A 27226-nucleotide genomic window follows, 5' to 3' on the forward strand; every position below is an offset into this window, starting at 1 on the left:
GGTGAGTTTCACTGCCAACAGGAGGTCATTCGCATTAGGAATTTTTCAAAGATCTGCCCATTATAAAGTTTCAGGCAGTTTTTAATTAAATTTTGACATGCTGTCATGAATAATTTCCTGCAAATATATTCATAAACTGAAATATTAAATGAGGCAGTTGTGTGACGTATGTTAAGCTGAACCTCCATTTGCCCCATTGAGTGGGCACAACAAGATCCCACTAAGAAGAGTAGGTGATGTGAGAAGTGATGTTCTCCAGGGATCTGTACTGGGGCCTCAGTTTTTCACAATAAATATTAATGATCTGGATGAAGGAATAGAGAATTGTATGTAAATTAGAAGGCATATAATAAGTTGTGTAACTGGGAGCAGGGAGTTGCCATGGAACATACGCACGACAGATGAAGATCAGTGTCAGGATGGTGAGGTTCTGAGAATCTGAGGACCTGAGAAAGACAAATGTGAACAGTTTTTAATTGTGAAAGGCCAAGACCTGTGGAGGGAATTACAGTTCCGTGTACAGAAATCACCAACGGCTAGTGCATAGATCCAAAACGTAGTCAAAAGGACTAATGGAACATTGACCTCAATCTTGAAGGGATTGGAATAGGAAGAGGCAGAAGCGATGTTCCAGTTCCAAAGAACTGTGGTCAGACCCTATCTGGGCTACAATATTCAGTTCCAGGCACTGAACCTCACAAAGGATATGCCGAAAGTACGCAAAGGTTTGGCAACTTCTGTGAAGAGAGAAACTATGTGTCTGTCGGCACCAAGACTGGCACCAAACCCCCCTCCCCGCCACACCCAGATCATATTCCAGCATGTTTCAACAAAAGAAAACTGACTACAGCAAACATCACTTAAACTGGCCACAGTAAATATCACCCATAATCAATACAGCAAATGTCTTTTCAAATCACTACAGCAAATATCTCTTAAATTCGCCACAGCAAATATCACATAAATAAGGCCCAGCGAAATATCGCTCACATCCAGTTAGATTGAGCACAGCAACTACCTCTTAGAACGTGCCCTCCTCCCCACCCTTGCCAGTATTGTACCTGCAGATCCAGATCTCTCTCTCTCTCTCTCTCTCTGGGGGGGTGGGGGCAGGGTAGCGGGGAGGGGTGGCGGGGAGGAGGGGGGAATTACTATTTCAGGTCAATGACTTTTCATTCACAAGTGGGGTTTACCCTTTCCTCGGCTATGGTGACAGGGCCCTTGACTGTGCCTGTAAAATTTTATGCACTTCTACTCTCATTCCCTCTCCTCCCTCCCAGAACCATGATGGTGTTCCCTTTGTCCTCACCGACCACTCCATTAGCCTCTGTATTCAATCGATCATCCACCACCATTTCTGCTACCTCTCGTACCTTCATTAATCCCATTGTTCCTTCCTTTTCCCTCTCCTATTTCAGTCATAAACGATATATTTTTCTTGGAGGTGTTAGAATGCTAACTATCCACAATGCTGGGTTTTCTGGCGGTGAAAGTGGCTTGCCATTGGCCAGTGGCAGGATCTTCCAATCAGGCAAAGTGAATGGCCATTTGCGTAGCTCGCCAGCCATCCCACCGGGGAATCTGCCATGGGGGCTCGTCTTCAGCAGGACTAGAAGATCCTGATGATGGGGAGGGCCGGAAAATCCCATCCAATGGTACTGGAGTTCAAATGGTCATGAGGACAGATTACATTAACATGGCATGTAGTCACATAAGTTTAGATGTCTGAGGACTGATTTAATCAACACCTTTAAAGTGATACAGGATTCAAGGGGGTGGATATGTAAGTTAACCCTCAAGTTAGGGTATTCGGAAGAAGAGGAAGCGTTAATCTTAAATTAGCGATAGACTAGTGGCGAAATCAGGAAGCACTTTTTGACACAACAGGTAATGGAAATTTGGAACTCTCTTCCTCCAAAAAGCACAGATGCTGGACCAGTTGAAATTTTCAAGACTAGCCATGCGTGCCTGGCTCCCTGGCACTGCCCAAGGGCCAAAGTGGCAATGCCCAGGGGGCACCTTGGAATTGCCCACCGGGCATTGAGCAGTGCCAAGAGGGCGAGGCCAGAGGGTGACGGGGCCTCATGGCGGGGGGGGGGGGGGGGGGGTGGAGGGGGGCCTCTGGGGGCGATCGGTGGGGGCGGGGGTCCTGCTGCAACTCTGGATTGGTGACAGAGGGAGGGAGGCCAGTGATCGGGGGATATATGGGGGAAGGGGGGATAAGGATATTGAATTCGATTATCAGCCATGATCAAAATGAATGGCAGAGCAGGCTCGAAGGGTCGAATGGCCTATTCCTGCTTCTAGCTTCTGTATTTCTATGTTCCCACCCTCCCTTTCAGAATTCTAATGCGTCCCGGAGACCTTGGAAGATTGACACACCACCTGAGTACGTGATTTGCAACGTGTGCCCGCATCAGACCTCGATGATTAAAAACCAGCCAAATGTCAGGCAACATGATTATCCAACAAAAAAGAGCTTTCAATTTTTGTACTAAATTTATGCATGAAGTGCTACAAATGTTTCACAAAAATCTTTTAAGTACAACCTTTGAAAACATAGTGGCTGCACTGATACCCAGTAGTAATAGTGGTCTGACAGTGGATTAATGTATCTCCTGCCTGTCTAACATCTGGAGTTTTGAGTACGCCACATAAATCAATCCTTGTCATCTCAGTACAAGGCCCGAGTCTGTAGAAATTCATATCCTCGTTGAAGTCATGTCAAAAGCTGTGCCAAGAAGTCTAATGTGCAAGTCACACCTGCTGGCACAGCTGTTGGCACTGCAGCTCTGCTCAGTGAGTTGAAGTGAGGACCTAACTTTCGTCAGCTCATTTTCTTGTCAACTCAATTTAATTGAACACCAGCCTCGATGAATAGATGCTTTCAAAGCATCTTAGCCGAGCCTTGGGGCTCACCTGAATACTTTGACCAAGCTGTAAATGCCTGACAGGCTTCCAGAGGCATCTCACTCGTTTCCAAAGTCCTGATGGCATCACCCGATAAGTGGGTCCCAGGCAGAGAGGGTGGGGGGGGGGGGGGGGTCGCGGTGGTGGTGGTGGAGCCAGCAGCATAGATTAAAAGTAGCAAACTTCTAGCAAGAACGAGGGAGACTTACAGAAAAACATAACCAGGCTGGACTAACAAGATGCAGTTTAACCCATAAAAATGTGAGGTCATAGAATTATAGAAACTCTGCAGTGCAGAAGGAGGCCCTTCAGCCCATTGTGGCTACACTGACTTTTGGGCAGAGGATCCTACTCAGGCCCTATTCCTGTAGCGCCATGTATTAATCCTGCTTATCCCCCTAACCCCCACATCCTGGGACAGGAAGAGGCAATTTAGCATGGCCAATCCACCTAACCAGCACACCTTTGGACTGTTGGAGGAAACTGGAGCACAGAAGAAACCCATGCAGACACAGGGAGAACGTGCAGACTCCACATAGACAGTCACCCAAGGCTGGAATTGAACCCGTGTCCCTGGCGCTGTCGCACACATCCACAATAATACAAGTGACCTATGAAAGGTAACACCGATCTGTGCATAGCATCAGAATTTATATGGAAGATAATTACCATTTTATTACGCACAACATGCATTATAACTGTATCTGTTCTAAACAACTGTTCAACTGACTGCACTATTACCAATGTATCACCTCTAATATCTGGCACTCTACTATAATCACCATTCAACATTTCCAGCTTGTTGCAGTTTATTGTAGTAATGATCAATGAAACATAAAATATAAATTGAAAACAACATAAAATGCCAATTGAAAACAATCTTAAAAATATATTCACCATGATACTTGTGTAGCAGTCTACACTTGACAACTGAACTCTCCCAAATCAATGTGAGCAGAAACATCTTATCTGATATTTATTCTATGGGCTAGTATAAAAAGTGAAATTTGGGTTCCAGTATATTTTTAAAATTGCTCATTGTTGATAATGTCCCATCACAAGGTAAGCAAGAGGCTTTACTGCAGGTGCACTGATCAGAATGCTGCAGGTTTATGAATAGATGCGTACACTCTTGCAAATGCCATTTCTATTTTGCAGAAGAAGAAAGAGTACCTGTAATTTCTAATGCATCTTTCTTTTCCAGAATCCTGGGATCGATATTGGTGATATTTCTGAAAGAGTAGCATTGAGAAAGCATCTTAAGTGCAAGAATTTCCAGTGGTACCTGGACAATGTGTATCCAGAGATGAGAAGATATAATAATACTGTGGCCTATGGTGAGGTAATAGCTTTTTTAAAAGAGATTTATTTTTGTGTGAAATCAAAGGGTTTCCTTGAGGGCACAGGTGCCTTTGTCTGTGTTCATCCCTTCATCATTCATCAGTCTTGAATAGGTCATGATACATAAAAATTCTGGCCGAGTAGGGCTTCTGGCCTCACTGTAATCCCACCCAAATCCTGCAGATGGATGATTTAAATATTAGCAGCAATCTAAGGAGCCACTGGCCCAGCAGGGTTACTTTGACCATCTGTCAAGGTGGGAGCATACTGCAACACGTGATTGTAGATCTGAATTCTAACCTACTTTTCTGACACTTGCTCGCTGGCTGATCACTGTTTGGACATGGCATGGTTAGACACACATACAAGCCCATATGGCCAGTATCTTGAAGGCATACTTATGATCAGGCAGGAGGTATATGTGGTGAGGTTTCTGGGGAGCCCAGGATCCTTTCAGATACCATCCACACTCCACTCCACCCCACTCCAAAATGTGAGAAGAGAGAGTGGAACTACCAGAACATACACCAACACTCACCTGTCAAAACCCATGTCGATGAAACTTGGCAGGAATGCGTTCCATCTGAAGTTCCTGTCTTTCTGCTCAATTGAATTTGTAAACTATGGATCCTGTCACTCCAGACTCCATTGCTTTGCATGGGGCCATAACTTCCAAACTCCAGCACAGTGCAACTGGGAAGGTAAACCAAAGATGTACTGAGCACCCTCCACCCCATCCTCTCCCAGGTAGGGGGATTGCATGGCAATTGCCCAGAAAGTGCAGACTTCCAATGATAATTGTCCTGCACTAGGAACCATCTGAAAGTGCTATTTAAATAGTTACCCTTCTGGGTTTTTTTTTACAGACACTCACCGACCCTCCACTGGACTCCCCTCACCTCCCCACAAGACACCAGAAGACTCCCTGACTACCCCCAAGGGACACTCCCACTCCACGCCTGCAGCCCCACAGAACATCCCCACCCCCCACTAAACCCCAGTGGACACCCCTGACCACCCATGGGTTTTCTCCCTCCAACCCCCCCCCCCCTCCCCACAACTGTTGGCCCCCTCCCATCTGCCCTCCAACCCCCTCGACTGTCCGTCCTGGCCCTCGCCAGACAGCCCCGACTGACCCACTGAACCGCTCCCCAGTGGCCAGACCTTTAAGCCCACATGAGTGTCATAAAAAAGGGGCATTTCCTCCTTCCATCTGATTCTGCAGCTCTCAACAGAAGGCTCTGGGAACATGTTGACTTGTACAGTTCTCACCCGGCTTGAGTCACAATGGTGGAAGAGAAAGGTTCGAAGAAATTGAAGATATGACAGTAGAAGTGAAGAGATAATCTGACCCTGATTGCCACACTACGGAATTTCAGGCACATGGTTGTCTCCTATTGAATGGAATATTTATTTTCTTTTTGATCATTTGCAAGTACTCACTCCTTATTGAAGCAAATGTAAATGCCCTTTGAGGAAGTCTTGTGGCACAGTGGGTGGCATCTCCACCTCTGAACCAGAAGCTCTGTGTTCAAGTACCACAGGAAGAAGTCTCACAACACCAGGTTAAAGTCCAACAGGTTTATTTGGTAGCAAATACCATAAGCTTTCGGAGCGCTGCTCCTTCGTCAGATGGAGTGGAAATGTGCTCTCAAACAGTGCACAGCGACACAACATCAAGTTACAGAATACTGATTAGAATGCGAATCCCTAAAGCCAGCCAGGTCTTGAAGGTACAGACAATGTGTGTGGAGGGAGCATTAAACACAGGTTAAAGAGATGTGTATTGTCTCCAGACAGAACAGCTAGTGAGATTCTGCAAGCCCAGGAGGCAGGCTGTGGGGGTTACTGATAGTGTGACATAAATCCAACATCCCGGTTTAGGCCGTCCTCATGTGTGCGGAACTTGGCTATCAGTTTCTGCTCAGCGACTGCGCTGTCATGTGTCGTGAAGGCTGCCTTGGAGAACGCTTACCTGAAGATCCAAGGCTGAATGCCTGTGACTGCTGAAGTGCTCCCCCACAGGAAGAGAACAGTCTTGCCTGGTGATTGTCGAGCGGTGTTCATTCATCCGTTGTCGTAGCGTCTGCATGGGGTCAACCGGGATGTTGGATTTATGTCACACTATCAGTAACCCCCACAGCCTGCCTCCTGGGCTTGCAGAATCTCACTAGCTGTTCTGTCTGGAGACAATACACATCTCTTTAACCTGTGTTTAATGCTCCCTCCACACACATTGTCTGTACCTTCAAGACCTGGCTGGCTTTAGGGATTCGCATTCTAATCAGTATTCTGTAACTTGATGTTGTGTCGCTGTGCACTGTTTGAGAGCACATTTCCACTCCATCTGACGAAGGAGCAGCGCTCCGAAAGCTTATGGTATTTGCTACCAAATAAACCTGTTGGACTTTAACCTGGTGTTGTGAGACTTCTTCCTGAGTTCACCCCAGTTCAACGCCGGCACCTCCACATCATGACTACCTTCAAGTACCACCCCAGTACTTGATGGCTAAGGAAGGTACAATCATAATGCGGCCAACAGGTTGACTATCGATCTGTGAATTTTTGCAACACACGCTAATGGCATGCAATACGAGATAGAGAGGTTCCTGGAAAGAATATTAGAGCCTCTGCCATCACTATTCATAGCTCCGGACGACAAGGTGTATGTAAAAGTGTATATTTCCACAGCAACTCAGACCCCCGAGTGGAATGTGACACCTCACCCCACCAACAAATGCCCTTAAAGATGGATGAAGCTTCCAACATGTTTTGCTTGTGGCTTCCTGACTTAGCCTTGTCGTAAACCACTTTCTGTTGTTAAATAGGTGAAAACTTGTATTTGGAATTGTATTGAAGAAAAATACTCCAGCAAATATTTGCCAGAAATGCAATTATTCCACATTTTTGGTAAATCAAAATTCAGCCGTCTGCAGACCCATCTTTGTTGGAGGCAAAATAATCTTACACATTAATGAATATAGCCTCACAGGGACTCATTTTCACTCAGCCAAATCAGTGTAAACAGGGTGCCGTGGTTTCAAAATAAAGTTGGTAGAAATTAATTCTCCCATTAACGCCAACTATTCAGCTGCTGCCATATTGAAAGAGATCTTCACCTGCATGGCTGGAGTGTCCAGCTGGTCAGATAGTAGGCGTCAACATTATGCAGTAGGGCTGCTGTGATATAGTTAGGATCTTTATTGTGATTCTCAGGAATCCAAGGGAGTTCATGCTCAACCAATGGTCTAATTAGTATGGCCGTCTCCCATTTTCTGATAGATCTGGAGAGCATACCTGAATTGCTAAGCAACGCCTCTTCCTTGTTCCAACTTCATTAAGCAACACAACAGCTAGAATCTTATCATCGTTCACACCGGCTGGATTTTCCCATCCCAGTGCAGTGAACAGAGATTTGGCTGGCCGCCAAATTCTCCGACCTCACTGCAGTGGGAGCGTGGCGTGAACGGCAGGCAAGATCGCGCTCACAAACTTTAGAATCCATCAATCAAAGGCATCACCTTTGCACATATTCTGAGCAGTATTTTCTTGTCCTTCCAACCAGTGGGATTTTCTGGCCCCGCTGTAGACGACACTCCCATGATGGGTTCCCAAGCAGCGGGAAAGCTGAACAATGCAAAACGCCACATAAATCTATTTTATCAGATAGAAGATCCCACTGGCGGCCAATGGTGAGCCACCTCGGCCGCTAGAGAATGCTCTGCGGTGGGAGGAGGGGGTGGAAAATCCCACCTCCATTTTGTGCCTTGGCATTGAGCTTCCTTTCACTTCAGTTTTGACTGCCATTTTTTCCTTTAACTATCCTGCCTCTGTCCACCTCTCCTCCTCTCCCCAACATCAGTGGCAAATATTTGAGACCCAATTTGAATCTTCGTAAAGGCTGAAACCGTATGATCTCTTGTGTAGGCACTTGGGAGCATTCCTTTAATGTGCAATTATGGAGGCGGCATGGTGGCACAGTGGTTAGTACTGCTGCCTCACAGCGCTAGGGACCCGGGTTTGATTCCTGGCTTGGGTCACTGTCTGTGTGGAGTCTGCACGTTCTCCCGATGTCTGCGTGCGTTTCCTCCGGGTAATCCGGTTTCCTCCCACAATCCAAAAGATCTGCTGATTGTGTGGATTGGCCATGCCAAATTCTCCCTCAGTGTACCTGAACAGGCTCCGGAGTGGGATGACTAGGGGATTTTCACAGTAGCTTCATTGCAGTGTTAATGTGAGCCTACTCGTGACATTAATAAATAAACTTAAGCTTAAACTTATTCCTTTAAATTTGAGCTGCTAGCCTGGTTTTCCAATAGGCCAATCCAGCGATTTGCTGACACCAAGCCAAAGATATGCTGGGAGTTTATGTTAGTTGCATGGAATCAGCTCAATATGTTATGAATTAGCTTTGCTAGTACCAGGTTAACACAGTAAGAAGTTTAACAACACCAGGTTAAAGTCCAACAGGTTTATTTGGTAGCAAAAGCCACACAAGCTTTCGAGGCTCTAAGCCCCTTCTTCAGGTGAGTGGGAATTCTGTTCACAAACAGAACTTACAAAGACACAGACTCAATTTACATGAATAATGGTTGGAATGCGAATACTTACAACTAATCCAGTCTTTAAGAAACAAAACAATGGGAGTGGAGAGAGCATCAAGACAGGCTAAAAAGATGTGTATTGTCTCCAGACAAGACAGCCAGTGAAACTCTGCAAGTCCACGCAACTGTGGGAGTTACAAATAGTGTGACATAAACCCAATATCCCGGTTGAGGCCGTCCTTGTGTGTGCGGAACTTGGCTATCAGTTTCTGCTCAGCGACTCTGCGTTGTCGTGTGTCGCGAAGGCCGCCTTGGAGAACGCTTACCCCCTTCGCGACACACGACAGCGCAGAGTCGCTGAGCAGAAACTGATAGCCAAGTTCCGCACACACAAGGACGGCCTCAACCGGGATATTGGGTTTATGTCACACTATTTGTAACTCCCACAGTTGCGTGGACTTGCAGAGTTTCACTGGCTGTCTTGTCTGGAGACAATACACATCTTTTTAGCCTGTCTTGATGCTCTCTCCACTCCCATTGTTTTGTTTCTTAAAGACTGGATTAGTTGTAAGTATTCGCATTCCAACCATTATTCATGTAAATTGAGTCTGTGTCTTTGTAAGTTCTGTTTGTGAACAGAATTCCCACTCACCTGAAGAAGGGGCTTAGAGCCTCGAAAGCTTGTGTGGCTTTTGCTACCAAATAAACCTGTTGGACTTTAACCTGGTGTTGTTAAACCTCTTACTGTGTTTACCCCAGTCCAACACCGGCATCTCCACATCATGAGTACCAGGTTAGACAGTTCTCAAACGTTTGAACTACAAAATGCCAGAACTTTAAATTTCTTCTTGTGGCAAAGACTTGCCGTGTTTGCTGCATTAAAATCATTCTTTGCTGAATATTTTTTTCCTATTTTCTGTCTCATTGGAATCATTTGTTCCCCATGTAGGTTCATAACAACAAGGCAAAAGATTTTTGCCTAGATCAGGGTCCACCAGAAAACCACACAGCCATTTTGTATCCATGTCACGGGATGTCTCCTCAGGTAGGTTAACTGTATGGAACCAAGGCTAATGTTGCCAATAGCTGGCTCTACTTTGTGTTTCTTTCGCAGTAAGCTGAGTGAATACATTGTTAGTGAAATGGTTAAGGATTGTCAAGAATTGACAGTGGTCAATAGTAGTCATGTAGTCATTAAAACAAAGCAATATAATTTTGCCACCTTCAGCAGCAGAGCAATTCTCAAAGGAAGCTTGGTCAGTGGTCATATTAATAGGTCCAAGCCAGTTGGTAAAGCCAAAACCAAGGCACAGAACCTTACTTTATTGAGATTGTTTATTGTATTCAGTCTAACAGCCCTTCTCCCACTCAACCCAGTGTCCCAACTATCCCCTATTTACATGTGCTCAAAAGCTATTAACAGCGATGCCTGTTTATCTTAGCCTTAACAATGTAATTGACTAGACATTAATAGACCAGTTCTGTGTTAGCCCGAATGGTCTCCCTACAGCAAGCATGGTATTATGGAATGACCCTTCATTTTGAAGAAACCTTAACTAGTGTAACTTTCAGGATTGGTATTAGCAAAAAGCATCCTTGTTCTTAGATAAGTTGAGGAATTAGGTTGAGGAGTACTGATCAGCCCCATCCACACACCCAGCAGAGGTGATTTTGTGGTGCAGTTTTGCTATTTTTATCAATCCCCTGTTAACTATGGCATTGACTGCATGTGGTGGTACATATGTCCACCATGTTACTACAGTCGTGGGCAGTGACTTCTGTGACTAAGACAGCACCAACAGCATATTCTGCAAGGCCATGTTCACATTTGATGCTCTGAAAGAAATCACACAGGTTTTCCTGTCCTGATGTGAGGCCAAATCATATCAGACAGACTTTAAAAATGGTGACTGGAACCTGACTCTGGCATTCCTGCCTTGTTATTGGTGCTTCCATCAACGGGGGATAAAGGGAGATTCACAAGCCCACATGCTGATGACTTAATATTTTTGGCACAATTGCGGAAGTGGTCATTTCAAGCCTTTCACAATCTTCATGGAATGAGACCAGTTATGGAAAGCAATGTGTTGCACAGCAGAAATTAGATGTTGTGAATCATAGTTTGGAGATAGTAACTGTATGAAAGATAAGTTCAAAAAATGTTGCCAACTTCACATGTCATGATGAAATGCTTAATCATAAGCTTACACATGTTTTTAATACAGTGAGTGATGATAGAAATTTGTTTTGAAATGATAAATGACCATTAAATGACGTGTTTGCCAAGTAGTCACTTCTGATATTTGGCAAGCTGTTAAGGGAGTACACGATATTGTGAAAGTGGAAACATTTTCAGATACATTAGAATACATTATACAATTGACTAACTGCTATTCTATATTGTACAGCAGTAAAATCCAGATATGATGCTGTGAAATGTCTTTATCCCTTTGACCTTTTTCCTTGAAGTTCAGCTCAGCCATCTGATTGGCTGCTTCAAACCTTGACAGTTAGCTGAGTTTCTGGCTATTTTCAAAGGCTTTAATGCATTCAGCTTGGTCAGGGGCTGGTGTTGCTGATACTATTATTCAATGGAATATTTTTATGAATGCTTGGCTGAGTTCCAGCCCCACTAATGGATTCAGCTCAGCAAAGTTTGTTTCTAAAGTTGTGCAGTGGAATCCCATTATGAATATTTGGCTGACTCCAAACTTACTAATGGATTCTGCTCAGCAAGGGTTGTTGACACAGCTGTCAATGGGAAGGTGAGCTTCATTATTTGGATAGAGTAATGAGTTGTTAAGGGGATTGCATTTGATAAGTGGACATTCAAGTAATGTCTGTTTAGTGCGATTTATGAGCTGCAAAGAGCATTGTGGTGAAGTTTGAAGTGTATAACCAACTAATCTTTGTATGAGCTTCCCAATGTTATTAGACAACTCATTCCTTCTTTTTATAGTGAACAATGCATAGGTAGGTATAGGGGTGTATGGAAATGAGGGGAGTATGCGGTGAGGGAGATATAGGCATAATAGGATTGAGGGGGGTAAGTTTTTGTGGCTTAGAACCTCACATTTGTCTCCAAACTGGGCCAATGTCTTTTTAATCTGTGCTTGCCATTGTCTCTGTCTCATGCTTGCTACACTGCCAAGAAAATAGCATGACTGACACTGCTGTTCAGGAGGTGGGATTGCAACTTTGGTCAATCTCCTGACTTCCAATTCCCACTTCCAAGATGAACATCCAACCCTTGTTCTTTTAAATATTCAACTCATTAAGATCTGGGTCTGAGGTCCAGACCAAAGGACAATTGCTTCCTATCTCTCCAGCAGCAGTGATTGTTTACCCCATCTTTTATCCCAGATACTCTTGGCAATGTCTGCTTGCATGGCACCATCTCTTCTGTATTACTGACAAAGCTACCCCTGGAAAACTGTCTTTAGACTACATATAAGTTAGAGGTACAAGGATGGGTTTGGCAGTTGGTGTTCTTGGAGAGGGTTGGAGGGGAGGTGTGGGGCACGCGTGCTGCATTCATTCAGCTAGTCACTGTATCACACCTAGGAGGACAGGAAAAGGAGAGAAATAACATGATAAGATGAGCTGGTCAGTAGCCAGTATATTTTCAGAACAAGTCATGACTTAACGTCTAATGTGTACTGCAGTGACAGAATTACATCTGAGCACTTAGAACTGAATATCATAATTCATAAAGTTTTGTGATCAATCAGCAGCACATATTCCCTTTTCTACATTTTCACTTCTTGATTTCTTAATGAACTTCACCAGGAGTTAGATGTTAGTAAATTTTCCCTAATAGGAAGGCTGTTTCCCAATACCCGTCATATTGGGAAATGAGGGAAGAAGGAACTTGTGAAGGGTATTTTGGTACACCATATATATTTCAGGGAGTTCTCGGCCTTTTGGCTAAAATCAAGCATCAGCTCAAGATTGCGCAAGATGGGGCACAATGCCTTTTCTTGGATCTTGTGGGGGCGATTCTTCCAAACCAGCCCGCTAATTTTTTGGTGGGTCAGGTTGGGAGACGTGTGCATGCGCTGATTCGCAGGATTTGCACATGCATTCCTGACGCATGCACTCCCACCGCTGGAAAACAGGCAGGAAACCAGCGGGAGGACCAGGTAAATCATTGAAATCTATTTTTAATGTTATTTAAATGTTATTATCGGGCCCAGGACTGAATTTACCAGGCTCGATAGCATCTCCAGTACAATTTCACTCCGGCAGGGTTTAAAGTAGCTCCCTACTTTCGGGGAACTAGCAGGAGACCCCGCTGAAGTGAAGAGGGGCAATCAGGGCCCCCCAAGGAGTCAGGCAGCGGGAGGGTGGTGCCCCCTGGGCATGGGCACCAGTACCAGCCTGTGCCCCTGGCACTGCCCAAGGCATCAGGCATGGGGCAATGCCAAGGGGGCAGGGCCTATTGTAGGCAGGTCAAAGGAGCAGGGCTTAGAGGGCAGGACGATCGGTGGGAGTGAGGGGTCCCGCTGCCACTCTGCATGGGGATCAGTCGGGGCTGGAGGAAGACCAGAGATCGGAGCGGGCGGGAGGGCGTGTTCTGCCGGGGGATTCTGCCTCCCGTGGGGGGGGGGGGGGTCTGCCAGGGTGGAGAGGGATGGATCCTCACTACTATGTAGGGGTGCTGGAGATCGAGGTGCTCCGAGATGGGGGTGGGTCGGGGCTGGCCCTGGGAATGCTTGTGGGGGCTGCGATCGGGCCGTGGGAGTGTTGGGAGGGGCAGCATTGTGAGGGTCCTGTCCTGGGCTGGCCAGCGATCGAGCTGGTCAGCAAATGGGAGGCTGACAGTTTGGGGCCACTGCGCATGCGCAGAGTTCCGGAACTGTCAGCCTCCGGCGTGAATAGGCCCCACCCCCCGAGCTTTTAATGATATTCACGATTGAGACCTCTGCATTGCACAGAGTGTGGGAAATTCGAGTCTGAACTCCCACTGAAAAACAATCATGAATTATACCATTTTTCCCACCAATTCAGCACTTAGGATTTTTCTGGGGAGAATCGTCCCCCTGTATGTCTCTCTTATGGGGATCATGATTGGATTCAATTTAAATTGGTTTTTGGAGCAAGCAAAGAAATGAATGAAGGACTTTCGCTGTCAACTCTGCACATTGGCTTTGTAACTTTTAGAATGGAATAAAAGATTTTAAAAATATATTACAGGGCATTAGTATATAATATTTGTCACAGACTGATACTGTGACAAATGTTTGCAATTATTACTACAATTAGTTCAAGCTGTGGTTCCCTCAATTTATCCTGGGGTTCAACTTGCGAGATCATTGAACTTCTGGCAACATTGAGTAGTTATGGTTGGTGGGGTTGGCATAGCTCACTGAGTCACATCCTTCCATCGTGGTTGGGCCATCCCTTCGTTTGGGCTTCTTACCTTAGTGCTAAATAACTGCTCCTTCCTTTGCATGAGCCTATTAAACTACTACTGAGCAGTTGTCAAACATGTCCTGGTACAGAAGCCACAGACAGACATCTCCTGCTCTCAAAATGGTTGCCATGTCCATTTGTGGAACTTCATCAGCCAGTTGGGCCCTGCAGTAGCACTGATCTCCCTCACGCTCACCAGTGGTGAGTTCCCATAAAGGCATAAATGCACTAGAAGATCACGGACAACATTAAAATGAAGAAAAATAAGACAGGTTGTGGGAGGTTTAAAGTGATGGTCAGAACTCCTGTCCTTGCACATTTCGAAATGGAAGAATTTAGCCACATTTATAGTATGAAGCAATGTCCAACAAAACAAACAAGCTCAGCACTGGGCGTTATTTCCTTTGTGTACATTAATCAAGAGGAGATGGTAGTGGTAACGTCACGGAACCAGTGATGCACATAACCAGGTTAATGCTCCGGCGATATGGGTTCAGAATTCAACACGGCAGCTGATGGAATTTTAATTCAATTCATAAAATTTGGAATGTAAAGCTAGTCTCATTAACAGTGACTATGGTGACTATCCTCAATTGTTGTAAAAACCCATCTGGTTCACTCATGTTCTTTAGGGAAGGAAATCTGCCATACTTATCTGGTCTAGCCTACGTATGACTCCAGTAATGTGGTTGACTCTTAACAAGTGATTTTGATGTGATTTGATTTATTATTATCACATATATTGGGATACAGTGAAAAGTATTGTTTCTTGCGCGCTATACAGACAAAACATACCATTCATGGAATACATAGGGGAGAAGGAAAGGAGAGAGTGCAGAATATAGTGTTACAGTTGTAGCTAGGGTGCAGAGAACGATCAGCTTAATATATGGTAGGTCCATTCAAAAGTTTGAAGGCAGCAGGGAAGAAGCTGTTCTTGAGTTGGTTGGTACGTGACCTCAGACTTTTGTATCTTTTTCCTGACAGAAGAATGAAGAAGCGAGTATGTCCGGGGTGTGTGGGGTCCCTGGTAATGCTGGCTGCTTCTCCGAGGCAGCAGCAAGAGTAGACAGAGTCAATGGATGGGAGGCTGGTTTGCGTGATGGACTGGACTACGTTCACAACCCTTATTTTCTTGCGGACTTGGTCAGAGCAGGAGCCATAACAAGCTGTAATGCATAAAGGATGCTTTCTATGGTGCATCTGTAAAAACTGCTGAGAGTCATGGTGGACATGCTGAATTTCCTTAGCCTTCTGAAAAGTAGAGGCATTGGTGGGCTTTCTTAACTTTAGTGTCAGCATGGAGGGGCCACATTTCAAGGGACATTAGGGATGGACAGTAAATGCTGACCTTGCCAGTGATGCCCACCTTTCATGAATGAATAAAGAATAAAAATGCGCTTGGAATGCACAACGTCCTGCATCATATCTCTAGGCTATTATTTGAAGTAAGCAATCAAGAAGAACCTGTAATTCCATTGCCGGAATGGGATTGCAAAAGGTTCTAATATCAATTAAAACAATTGAATAAATACACTGAGAGTTAATTTGAAATTAAATGGCGATAAATTAACATGCAGCGTAATTGCTACACCAGAGATGTTTGCAATTGTAATCCATTTGTGGTTCCCTAATTATTTTCTCTTCTGATGCACAAGATAACTCCTTGTGCCAACTTTTTAATATAGAAAGTTTAGCACAGAGGGATGTTAAACCATGTCATGTGTGCTGAATTCAGGCCCACTTGAGGACTGATTTAACAGATACCCATTTTATTGTTGCGTCTTTTAATTTTAATCTTTTTTCCGTGAATACCCAAAGCATTTTTGAGAGTTGTCATAGATTTACCATCAATCATTTATAGGAAAGCATTTCAATGACACTTTGCATGAAAACATTTATTCCAATCTCCCACTTCATGTATTTAGCTGTCAGCTTGAGATCAGGCTTCATGTCTTTGCTTTCATAGAATCCCAACAGTACAGAAGGAGATCATTGGGCCCATCGGGGAGAATTTTACCATCCCGCCCGCCACAGTTCCAAAAGGTTTATTTAATAGTCACAAGTAAGGCTTACATTAACACTGCAATGAAATTCGCCATGAACTGGCGCCTGTTTGGGTCAATGCACCTAACCGGCATGGCTTACAGACTGTGGGAGGAAACCGGAGCACCCGGAGGAAACCCACGCAGACATGGGGAGAATGTGCAAACTCCACACAGACAGTGACCCAAGCCGGGAATCGAACCCGGATCCCTGGCGCTGTGAGGCAGCAGTGCTAACCACTGGGCCACCAATCGGAGCGGGCGAGAACAGACCATGGAAAAGTCCATTGACCTTGGGCAGGATTTTCTCGTTTCGAGGCGAGCGTGGCCAGAAAACCCCACCCATTGAGTATGCACCGACCATCCAGCACAGCATTGTACCCAGGCCCTATCCCTGTATCCACACATATTTACCCCCTAATCCCCACATCTTTTGATACTCAGGGGCAATTTACTATAGCCAGTCCACCTACCCTGCACATCTTTGGCTGAGGGAAGAAACCCATGCAGACATGGGGAGAATGTGCAAACTCCACACAATCACCCAAGCCGGGATTGAACCCGGGCCCCTAGCAATGTGAGGCAACAGTGCTAACCACTCTGCCACCATGCCGGTCTCACCAATGGAAAGAATCCATGTGTTCCTCACTTATTCCTTTTATCATTTTGATCACATTCCAATTTAATCTTCTAAACTTGAGAGAATGTGGGGCACGATCTTGAACTCTTTTCTGCGGGAATGGCTGTATGGGCGCAAAATGTGGCGAGTTTGGAAAAGCGTGATTCTTGCTGGTGAGATTGCCTTTCCCGATTTTGAGCTGACCTCGCCAGCAGAGTAATGTGGAATATGCCAGGGAAGGGTGGGAGCCTAATTTGAATGCATCAGCATGTCATTAGCGAGCACTCGCTTCAGCTATTGAGCCTGCACTGAATAGGCAGTTACAACCATTTCTCTGTTAAACATGGGCCTTAATTTTCATTTGTTCTCACTGGAACGACGGAGGTTGAGGGGTGACCTGATAGGAGTCTACAAGATTATGAGGGGCATGGATAGTCAGAAGCTTTTTCCCAGGGTGGAAGAGTCAATTACTAGGGGGCATAGGTTTAAGGTGCAAGGGGCAAAGTTTAAAGGAGATGTACAAGGCAAGTTTTTTACACAGAGGGTGATGGGTGCCTGGAACTCGCTGCCGGGGGAGGTAGTGGAAGCAGATACGATAGTGAATTTTAAGGGGATCTGGACAAATACATGAATAGGATGGGAATAGAGGGATATAGTCCCAGGAAGGGGAGGGAGTTTTAATTCAATCGGGCAGCATGGTCGGTGCAGGCTTGGAGGGCCGAAGGGCCTGTTCTTGTGCTGTAGTTTTCTTTGTTCTTTGTTGTTACTCTTTTGCAGTCTTTTAACCCACAGAAAAAGCTTCTGCTACATCCCTCAGACATACTTTCCATGACTGCACAGAAGCCACCTAAAGATTATAGATCACACATATTGCACCACACACAAACAAGAGATATTTGTCTCTCCATATCATTATTTTTTTCAAAGGTGGTGGCAAGAAGGACAACCTGATTCTGGTAACACCCATAAATTCAACCATTCTGAATGATCCAGGAGATCCTTAGGGCTACGACCAGTCCTAACCTACAATGGGCACGTTAGCTGCAGGTAGTGCATCACTGCTCCTCCCCATCATAAACATTTTACTGAAGCACTGTTGGGTATATCCCAATGAGGTCAAGTGAGGTCCATCTCATCAGAACCTTCCACATCCAGTGCACATAGAGGTGCACATAGAGGTTTATAGCATGGAAACAGGCCCTTCGGCCCAACTTGTCCATGCCGCCTTTTTTTTTTAAACCCCTAAGCTAATCCCAATTGCACACATTTGACCCATATCACTCTATACTCATCTTGTCCATACAACTATCTAAATGCTTTTTAAAAGACAAAATTGTACCCGTTTCTACTACCTCTGGCAACTTGTTCCAGACACTCACCACCCTGTGTGTGAATAAATTGCCCCTCTGGACACTTTTGTATCTCTCCCCTCTCACCTTAAACCGATGCCCTCTAGTTTTAGACTCCCCTACCTTTGGGAAAAGATATTGACTATCTAGTTGATCTGTGCCCCTCATTATTTTGTAGACCTCTATAAGGTCACCCCTCAGTCTCCTATGCTCCAGAGAAAAAAGCCCCATCTATCCAGCCTGTCTTATAACCCAAACCATGAAGACCCAGTAGCATCCTAGTAAATCTTTTCTGCACTCTTTCTAGTTTAATAATATCCTTTCTATAATAGGGTGACCAGAACTGCGCACAGTATTCCAAGTGTGGCCTTACCAATGTCTTGTACAACTTCAACAAGACATCCCAACTCCTGTATTCATTGTTCTGACTGATGAAACCAAGCATGCCGAATGCCTTCTTCACCACTCTGTCCACCTGTGACTCCACTTTCAAGGAACTATGAACCTGTACCCCTAGATCTCTTTGTTCTGTAACTCTCCCCAACACCTGACCATTAACTGAGTAAATCCTTCCCTGGTTCAATTTACCAAAATGCATCACCTCACATTTGTCTAAATTAAACTCCATCTGCCATTTGTCAGCCCACTGGCCCAATTGATCAAGATCCCGTTGCAATCGGAGATCACTTTCTTCATTGTCTGCTATGCCACGAATCTTGGTGACATCTGCAAACTTACTAACCATGCCTCCTATATTCTCATCCAAATCATTAATATGAATGACAAATAACAGTGGACCCAGCACTGATCCCTGAGGCACACCGCTGGTCACAGGCCTCCAGTTTGAAAAACAACCCTCTACAACCACCCACTGGCTTCTGTCAAGAAGCCAATTTTATATCCATTTAGATACCTCATCCTGGATCCCGTGAGATTTAACCTTATGCAACAACCTACCATGCGGTACCTTGTCAAAGGCCTTGCTAAAGTCCATGTAGACAACATCAACTGCATTGCCCTCATCTACCTTCTTGGTTACCCCTTCAAAAAACTCAATCAAATTTTTGAAACATGATTTTCCACTCACAAAGCCATGCTGACTGTCCCTAATCAGTCTTTGCGTCTCTAAATGCCTGTAGATCCTGTCTCTCAAAATACCTTCCAACAACTTACCCATCACAGATGTGAGGCTCACTGGCCTGTAGTTCCCAGGGATTTCCCTGCAGCCCTTTTTAAACAAAGGCACAACATTTGCCACTTTCCAATCTTCAGGCACCTCACCTGTGACTATTGATGATTCAAATATCTCGGCTAGGGGACTTGCAATTTCCTCCCTAGCCTCCCACAATGTCCTGGGATACACTTCATCAGGTCCTGGGGATTTATCTACTTGATGCGCTTTAAGACTTCCAGCACCTCCTTCTCTGTAATATGTACACTCCTCAAGACATCACTATTTATTTCCCCAAGTTCCCTAACATCCATGCTTTTCTCAATAGCACTGCTGCTTCACAGCTCCAGGGTCCCGGGTTCGATTCCCGGCTCGGGTCACTGTCTGTGTGGAGTTTGCACATTCTCCTCGTGTCTGCGTGGGTTTCCTCTGGGTGCTCCAGTTTCCTCCCACAATCCAAAGATGTGCGGGTTAGGTTGATTGGCCAGATTAAAAATTGCCCCTTAGAGTCCTGAGATGCATAGGTTAGAGGGATTAGCGGGTAAATATGTGGGGGTAGGGCCTGGGTGGGATTGTGGTCGGTGCAGACTCGATGGGCCGAATGGCCTCCTTCTGCACTGTAGGGCTTCTATGATTCTAATAGTAAATACTGATGAGAAATATTCATTTAGGATCTCACCCATCTCTTGTGGATCCGCACATAGATGACCCTGTTGATCCTTAAGAGGCCCTACTCTCTCCCTTGTTACTCTTTTGCCCTTTATGTATTTGTAGAAGCTCTTTGGATTCTCCTTTGCCTTCTCTGCCAAAAGAATCTCGTGTCCCCTTTTTGCCCTCCTGATTTCTCTCTTAACTCCACTCCTACACCCCCTATACTCTTCAAGGGATTCACTTGATCCCAGCTGCCTATGCCTGTCATGAGCCTCTTTCTTCTTCTTAACCAGGGCCTCAATATCCCGAGTCATCCAGGGTTCTCTACTCCTGCCAGTCTTGTCCTACACTCTAGGAGGAATGTGTTTACCCTGAACCCTGGTTAATACACTTTTGAAAGCATGCTACTTACCAGACGCCCCTTTGCCTTCCCACAGACTCCCCCAAATAACTTTTGAAAGTTCCTGCCTGATACCATCAAAATTGGCCTTGCCCCAATTTTGAATTTTAACTTTTGGGCCAGACCCATCATTCTCCATAGCTATCTTAAAACTAATAGAATTATGGTCTCTGGTCCCAAAGTGATCACTTACTAACACTTTTGTCACCTGTCCTTCCTTATTTCCCAAGAGGAGGTCAAGTTTTGCCCCCTCTCTAGTCGGGCCATCCACATACTAAATGAGAAATTCCTCCTGAATACACTCAACAAATTTCTCTCCATCTAAGCCTCTAATACTATGGCTGTCCCAGTCAATGTTGGGAAAGTTAAAATCTCCGACTATTACCACCCTATTTTTCTTGGAGCTATCTGTAATTCTGTACATACTTGCTCCTCAATTTTCTGCCGATTTCCAGTGGTTGAATGTGTGGATGACAAGTTATCGTCTTCAAACGTTACTGCTGCTTCTCCCACTGTAGACAATGCTGAGTATTGCCAACATTTCCTCCTTACCAACCTATCACAGACCTTCCCTTCTCTTCTTCTCCCCACCCCCAGTTTCCTTTCACTTGCTCAAAGCCTATTACATTCCTGCCTTTCCCTAATTCTGATAAATGGTCACAGACTGGAAACCTGTTATTAATCTATTTGGCTGGAATTATCCCATTCTGCCTGCCACTGGAATTCCAGTGTTGAACGGGGGGCGGACCATGTAAAGATCCATTGAAATCGGGCGGGAATCTCGGGTTTTCAGGTGAGCACGGCCGGAGAATCGCGCTCTTTATCCCTGTGTCTGCGCGGGATTTCTCCGGGTGCTCTGGTTTCCTTCCACACTCCAAAGATGTGCAGGTTAGGTGGATTGACCATGTTAAATTGATCCTTAGTGTCCCAAGATGTGTAGGTTAGGGGGATTCACGGCATAAATATGTGGGGTTACAGGGATAGGGTCCGAGTGAGGCCCTCTATCAGAGAGTCGGTGCAGACTCGATGTGGTGTACTGTACTATGCTGTAGGGATTGTATGATCCATATTGTGGCAAGGAAGACAAATACATCAGGACTTTTACATCAATTAGATTAGATTAGAAAAACCCACAACTAAAATTACAACCCACAACTAAAAAGAAATCAAATGAGAAAAGAATTTCTGTCAGCAGGTTCATTTTGTGCTTGGTTGGACACGGAGTTATCAGTTTATTAATATTTCATTGTTGCCATTTTCTTAATTTGGAAAGGGATTTCTTTTTTTATCTGATATGCGACTTTAAAAATGAAGGTAATTTTCAGACTCAACAGAGTCATTTATACGCAGGTTCCTTGGGCCCTTATCTCCATTGCACATCCACAGTGGCACAGTGGTTCGTACTGCGGCCTCACAGCACCAGGGATCCGGGTTCAATTCCGGGTGACTGTGTGGAGTTTGTACTTTCTCCCTGTGTCTGCGCGGGATTTCTCCGGGTGCTCTGGTTTCCTTCCACACTCCAAAGATGTGCAGGTTAGGTGGATTGACCATGTTAAATTGATCCTTAGTGTCCCAAGATGTGTAGGTTAGGGGGATTCACGGCATAAATATGTGGGGTTACAGGGATAGGGTCCGAGTGAGGCCCTCTATCAGAGAGTCGGCGCAGACTCGATGGGCTGTACTGTACTATGCTGTAGGGATTGTATGATCCATATAGGTACGACAGCATGGGAAATGATAAAGGCCTCTCACTGCGGTGGCGTTTGCACTTCGGGAACTTCGTTACTTTGAATAAGAACTATTTTCCTATCTTAAATATGTAAATGTTGAATTGAGAGTGTGCAATACAGACAGAGTGTGTAACAGAGCGGCAGATTGTGAAGCAGAAAAGGAGGAGTGTGAAGGAGACAGGGAGGAGTGTAAAGGAGGCAGGAAGGAGTGCAAAGCAGACAGGGAGCAGTGCAAAGCAGAGATGGAGGAATGTGAAGCAGACAGGGAGGAGTGTGAAGCAGACAGGGAGGAGTGTGAAGCAGACAGGGAACAGTGTGAAGCAGACAGGGAGGAGTGTGAAGCAGACAGGGAGGAGTGTGAAGCAGACAGGGAGGAGTGTGAAGCAGACAGGGAGGAGTGTGAAGCAGACAGGGAGGAGGTATTGGATTGTTTGTCTGTACTTAAACCTGATAAGATACCAGGGCCAGATGACTCAGGGGTGCCAGTCAACTGGAAAATTGCAAAAGTTACTTATTTGTTCAAAGCAAAGTGCAAAGGTTAGCTCAGCAATACAGGCCAGTCAGCTTAACCTTGTTGCTAGGGAAGCTTTTAGAAATGATAAATCTGGACAAAATCAATAGTTACTCCGGCAAATGTGAGTCATTTAAGAATGGAGTTGGCAAGGGCAAATCATGTCGAAGTAACTTCCTCGAGTTTTCTGATGAGATAATAGAGAAGTGATGAGGCTAATGCTTTAGTGTACATGAACTTTCAAAAGACATTTGATAAAGTGCCACACAACAGACTTGTGAGCAAAGTTAGAGTTCATGGCGTATCAGGGACAGCAGCAACGTGGATGCGGACTTAGCCGAGTGACCAAGAAACAAAGAGTAGTAGTAAGCAATTGTTTTTCAATCGTTTACAGTTGAGCTTCTCAAGGATTGGTGTTGGGAGCTCTGCTCTTGATATATTAATGACCTGTATGGTGGGTAATTTTAAAGTTTATGGATGATACTGAACTTGGAATTATTGTGAACCATGAGGAGGATAGTTTAGAGTTTATAAAAGACATAGAAGATTGGTGTAATGGGTGGACAAGTGGCAGATGAAATTTAACACAAAGAAGTGTGAAGTGATTCATTTTTGGTCGGAAGAAAGTAGAGAGATTGTATAAAATACAGGATATAATTCTAAAGGGGGTGCAGGGGCAAAGAGACCTGGGTGTGCGTATGCATACATCATAGAAATCATAGAAACCCTACAGTACAGAAAGAGGCCATTCGGCCCATCGAGTCTGCACCGACCACAATCCCACCCAGGCCCTACCCCCACATATTTTACCCGCTAATCCACGCATCCTAGTATGCTAAGGGGCAATTTTTTAGCATGGCCAATCAACCTAACCCGCACATCTTTGGACTGTGGGAGGAAACCGGAGCACCCGGAGGAAACCCACGCAGACACGAGGAGAATGTGCAAACTCCACACAGACAGTGACCCTAGCCGGGAATCGAACCCAGGTCCCTGGAGCTGTGAAGCAGCAGTGCTAACCACTGTGCTACCATGCCACCCTTCATCGAAGGTGGCAGGACAGGTTGAGAGCACGGTTAATAAAGTATACGTCATCCTGGGCTTTATCACTAGGGGAATCGAATAGTTATGTTAACAAGGAAATTACGTTAAACTTATATGAAACATTAGATCGGCCTCAACTGCATCCAGTTCTGGTCACCACATTTAGGAAGAATGTAAAGGCATTTAAGGGGATGCAGTAAAGATTGAAGAGAATGGTTCCAGCAATCAGGAACTTCAGTTATGTAGAAAGATTAGAGAGGTTGGAGAAGAGAAGGTTTGGAGGAGGTTTGAAAGAAGTATACAAAGTCATGAGTGGGTCTGGACAGAGTAGATAAGGAGAAACTATTCCCATTGGTATTACGATTGAGAACCAGTCGGCAGAAATCTAAGGTAATTGATCAAAGAAGCCTTTGAGCCACGTGGAAAAGCTTTTTCATGCAGCGAGTGCTTAGGATCTGGAATGCACTACCCGAGAGTGTGGTGGACGCAGGATCAACTGAGGGCTACAAAGGGCAATCGGGTCATTATCTGAAGGGGAAAACGTTACAGGGCTATGAGAAAAAGCGGGGAGTGGCACTCGGTGAATTATCCCTTCAGCGGGGCAGCACAGACATGACCGGACAAATGGTCTCCTGTGCTGTAACCATGTTATGATTCTATAATTCTATCTTTTTGATTGACCTGAGAGAACTAAGTTAAAAAAAATAGTTTACATCTATTTGATTAAATTTGAAGAAAATATATTACTTTCTGAGTAGTTCTGTTTCTGTTGAAATTTAATAATACTTCTCCGCATCAAATGCAATCACCTGAGGGACTGTTGGAATTGGTTGGGAATGCGATAGACCAATCATAGTATTTTGTAATCTTGTTCCTGCTTCCCAAGAGGGATATCAAGTCCTAATGAGATCCACGAACAAGGTAAGAAATTTGCCATTTTGCAAAAACGCTATAAAACAAACATAAAATAATTGGGAATTGATGTCAAAGATGTTCTTGACAAGATAATTAGATTTTATAGACTTGAGGCGTCTGCTGCCATCTCTTGTATTTTCCAAGGTTTTGCTCCTGGCCCTCATCCTTATCAATTCATATTGTAGAAACAAGGGCCCAATTTTTCTCTGCCTCATTCCCTCTGTGCTTCAGTTTCTAGTGCTTTAGGGATTCGAAGTTGGATCAGAGGTAAGACCATAAAACCAAAAGATATAGGAGCAGAATTAGGCCATTTGGCCCCAAGACTGCCCCGCCATTCAATCATGGTGGATAATTTTCTCAACCCCATTCTCCTGCTTTTTCCCCATAACCCTTGATCCCTTTGCCAATCAAGAACAAATCTATCTCTGTCTTAAATGCACTCAATGATCTGGCCTCCATAGCCTTCTGTGGCAATGAATTCCACAGATTCCCTACCCTATGGCTGAAGAAATTCCTCCTCATTTCAGTTCTAAAGGGTCGTCCCTTTACTCTGAGGTTGTGCCCTTGGGTTCTAGTCTCTCCCACTAATGGAAACATCTTCCCCATGTCCACTCTATACACGCCTTTCATTATTTTATAAGTTTTAATGAGATCCCCCCTCATCCTTCTAAACTCCATCGAGTACAGACGCAGAGTCCTCAAACTCTCCTTTCATTCCCGGGATCATTCCTGTGAACCTCCTCTGGACCCTCTCCAAGGATCTTAAAACGTAGATCGCTGTCGAGGAGAAGGTGCAGGTCTACGAGAATGAAAAGAATGAACTTGTGTTTATGTAATGTAACTGTATTAATGTAGGTAATACAGCAAGCACATAGCAGTGTCCCCCAAATAGCAGTGCGATCATGACCAGGTCATCGATTTTAGTGATATTGGCTGAAATATAAATATTGATCGGGAAGCTTGGAATAACTCTCCTGGGCTTCTTCATAATAATGCCATGGGATTTTCTCTGTCATCCTGACTGACAGATAGGCCTCAGTTTAGCATCGCATCTTGAAAGACGGCACCTCCAACAATGCAGCACTTCCTCAGTACTACCCGAGAGTACAATCTAGATCGTGTGCTCAAGGATCTGAGCCCAGAACCTTCTGACCCAGAGGCAAGTATTCAACACTGAGCCATGGCTGACACCATAGAGGAAAGGAGAGAACAAAGCAGCGCATTCCATTTTGGATTGTTCCAGTGAAGATCAGCCATAGGCAACATGAGCTGAATGCCTCTTTTTATCCAGTGAGCTTTGTTGGTTGATGTTTACCCCATATTCCCTGGGACATCGCTACTGTAGGCATCCAGGGGAAACAGGTTGGAAAATTTAAATTGAATGCAAATGAAGTACGATCATAATTTCTCCGACAAAATGTTCCTGGGAATCACCCAGACAGGCTTCTGTTTTGAAGGGGACAACCCCTTCAGATCAAAGGATGGTGCAGCCACTAAGACCCTCCCAAAGCAGGCAAGTTTCTTTGTAATGTTTGTATCTAACAGGTCCAATTCGCTATTGATTCCGAGAGTAACCAACAAGCATAAATTTGCCCTCAGATTTGTGCTGCTACAAATCTCACCCAATATATTTAAAATAGTTGACCCTGGAAACTCGGATAGATTCAGCCAGGGTCAAAGTGGTTATTTGTGAAACTCACCCGATTCCTGCACCTGCTTCCGTTCCCACCTCTTGTCCCTGTTCTTGTACCATCTTCCCACTCCCTCTTCCTATCCTTACTCTAGTGACAGCAAGTATTGGTGCTCTCTCTCTCTCTCTCTGTTCCATTGTTTACGTTTACAAACATTTCATAATCTTGAAGACCTCTATTAGAACTTCCACTAATTTTCTCTGCCCCAGTGGAAAAAACCATCACATTTACAGCCTTTATGTCCAAGTGCAATCCCTCACCCCTGGTATTATTCCAGTGAATATTCATTGTATCTATTCTGTGGCTTTAATATCCTTTTTTTAATGGGAAGCGTCCAACTGTGGCCCAACTAATGTCTTGTACAAATTACACATCAGTTTCTTGCTTTTATATTCATTGCTCTATGTATAATGCCAAGAACCCATTTGCCTTTTTAAAGAAATAATGTATTTGGTTTGGTTTAATGCTCACTTTGAATATCAGCAATTAGTTTAATGTAGTTTGTGCATTGCAAGCATTTGTGGAATTTAAAAACCAATTAGGGCATTTTAGGTTTGAGGAAATGTTTCAGGACTTTAGCGCTAAAACAGCTATTCTCATCCTTGTCTGACTGGAAGCTAATCGATTCATGTTTTGGTTGTCTGGGGCTCCTGTGAGTTTGATACTTCTTATACATGTAAACTATCAAAACTATCACAGACTGAATTTCTTAACATTCTGAACAGTGTTTGTACTTTGCAAGAATGCACAAGTTCTGATTGAGCTCTTGGATAAAATTTTCTAGAAGTGGCTTCCACATAGCTATACAGAATGGGAGATATGTATTTAATACTGATACTTATCTCTTCAAGTCCCAGCTTTCTTAGGTCAAATCTAAATCCAAAAATCCT

At 44.6% G+C, this 27226-nt stretch overlaps 1 protein-coding gene across 1 annotated transcript in view; it reads left to right on the forward strand.

The window, feature by feature from the left end:
- The window catches only part of galnt17 (polypeptide N-acetylgalactosaminyltransferase 17), a 380918-nt gene that overhangs the window by 327200 nt on the left and 26492 nt on the right, over positions 1-27226 (forward strand). The window contains exons 8-9 of the mRNA XM_078225003.1: positions 4115-4252; positions 9745-9840. Coding sequence (XP_078081129.1) covers positions 4115-4252; positions 9745-9840 — 234 coding nt within the window. The remainder of the gene's footprint in view (positions 1-4114; positions 4253-9744; positions 9841-27226) is intronic.

The sequence above is a fragment of the Mustelus asterias genome, chromosome 12 (genome assembly GCF_964213995.1).
Source record: "Mustelus asterias chromosome 12, sMusAst1.hap1.1, whole genome shotgun sequence".
NCBI classification, from domain to species: Eukaryota; Metazoa; Chordata; class Chondrichthyes; order Carcharhiniformes; family Triakidae; genus Mustelus; species Mustelus asterias.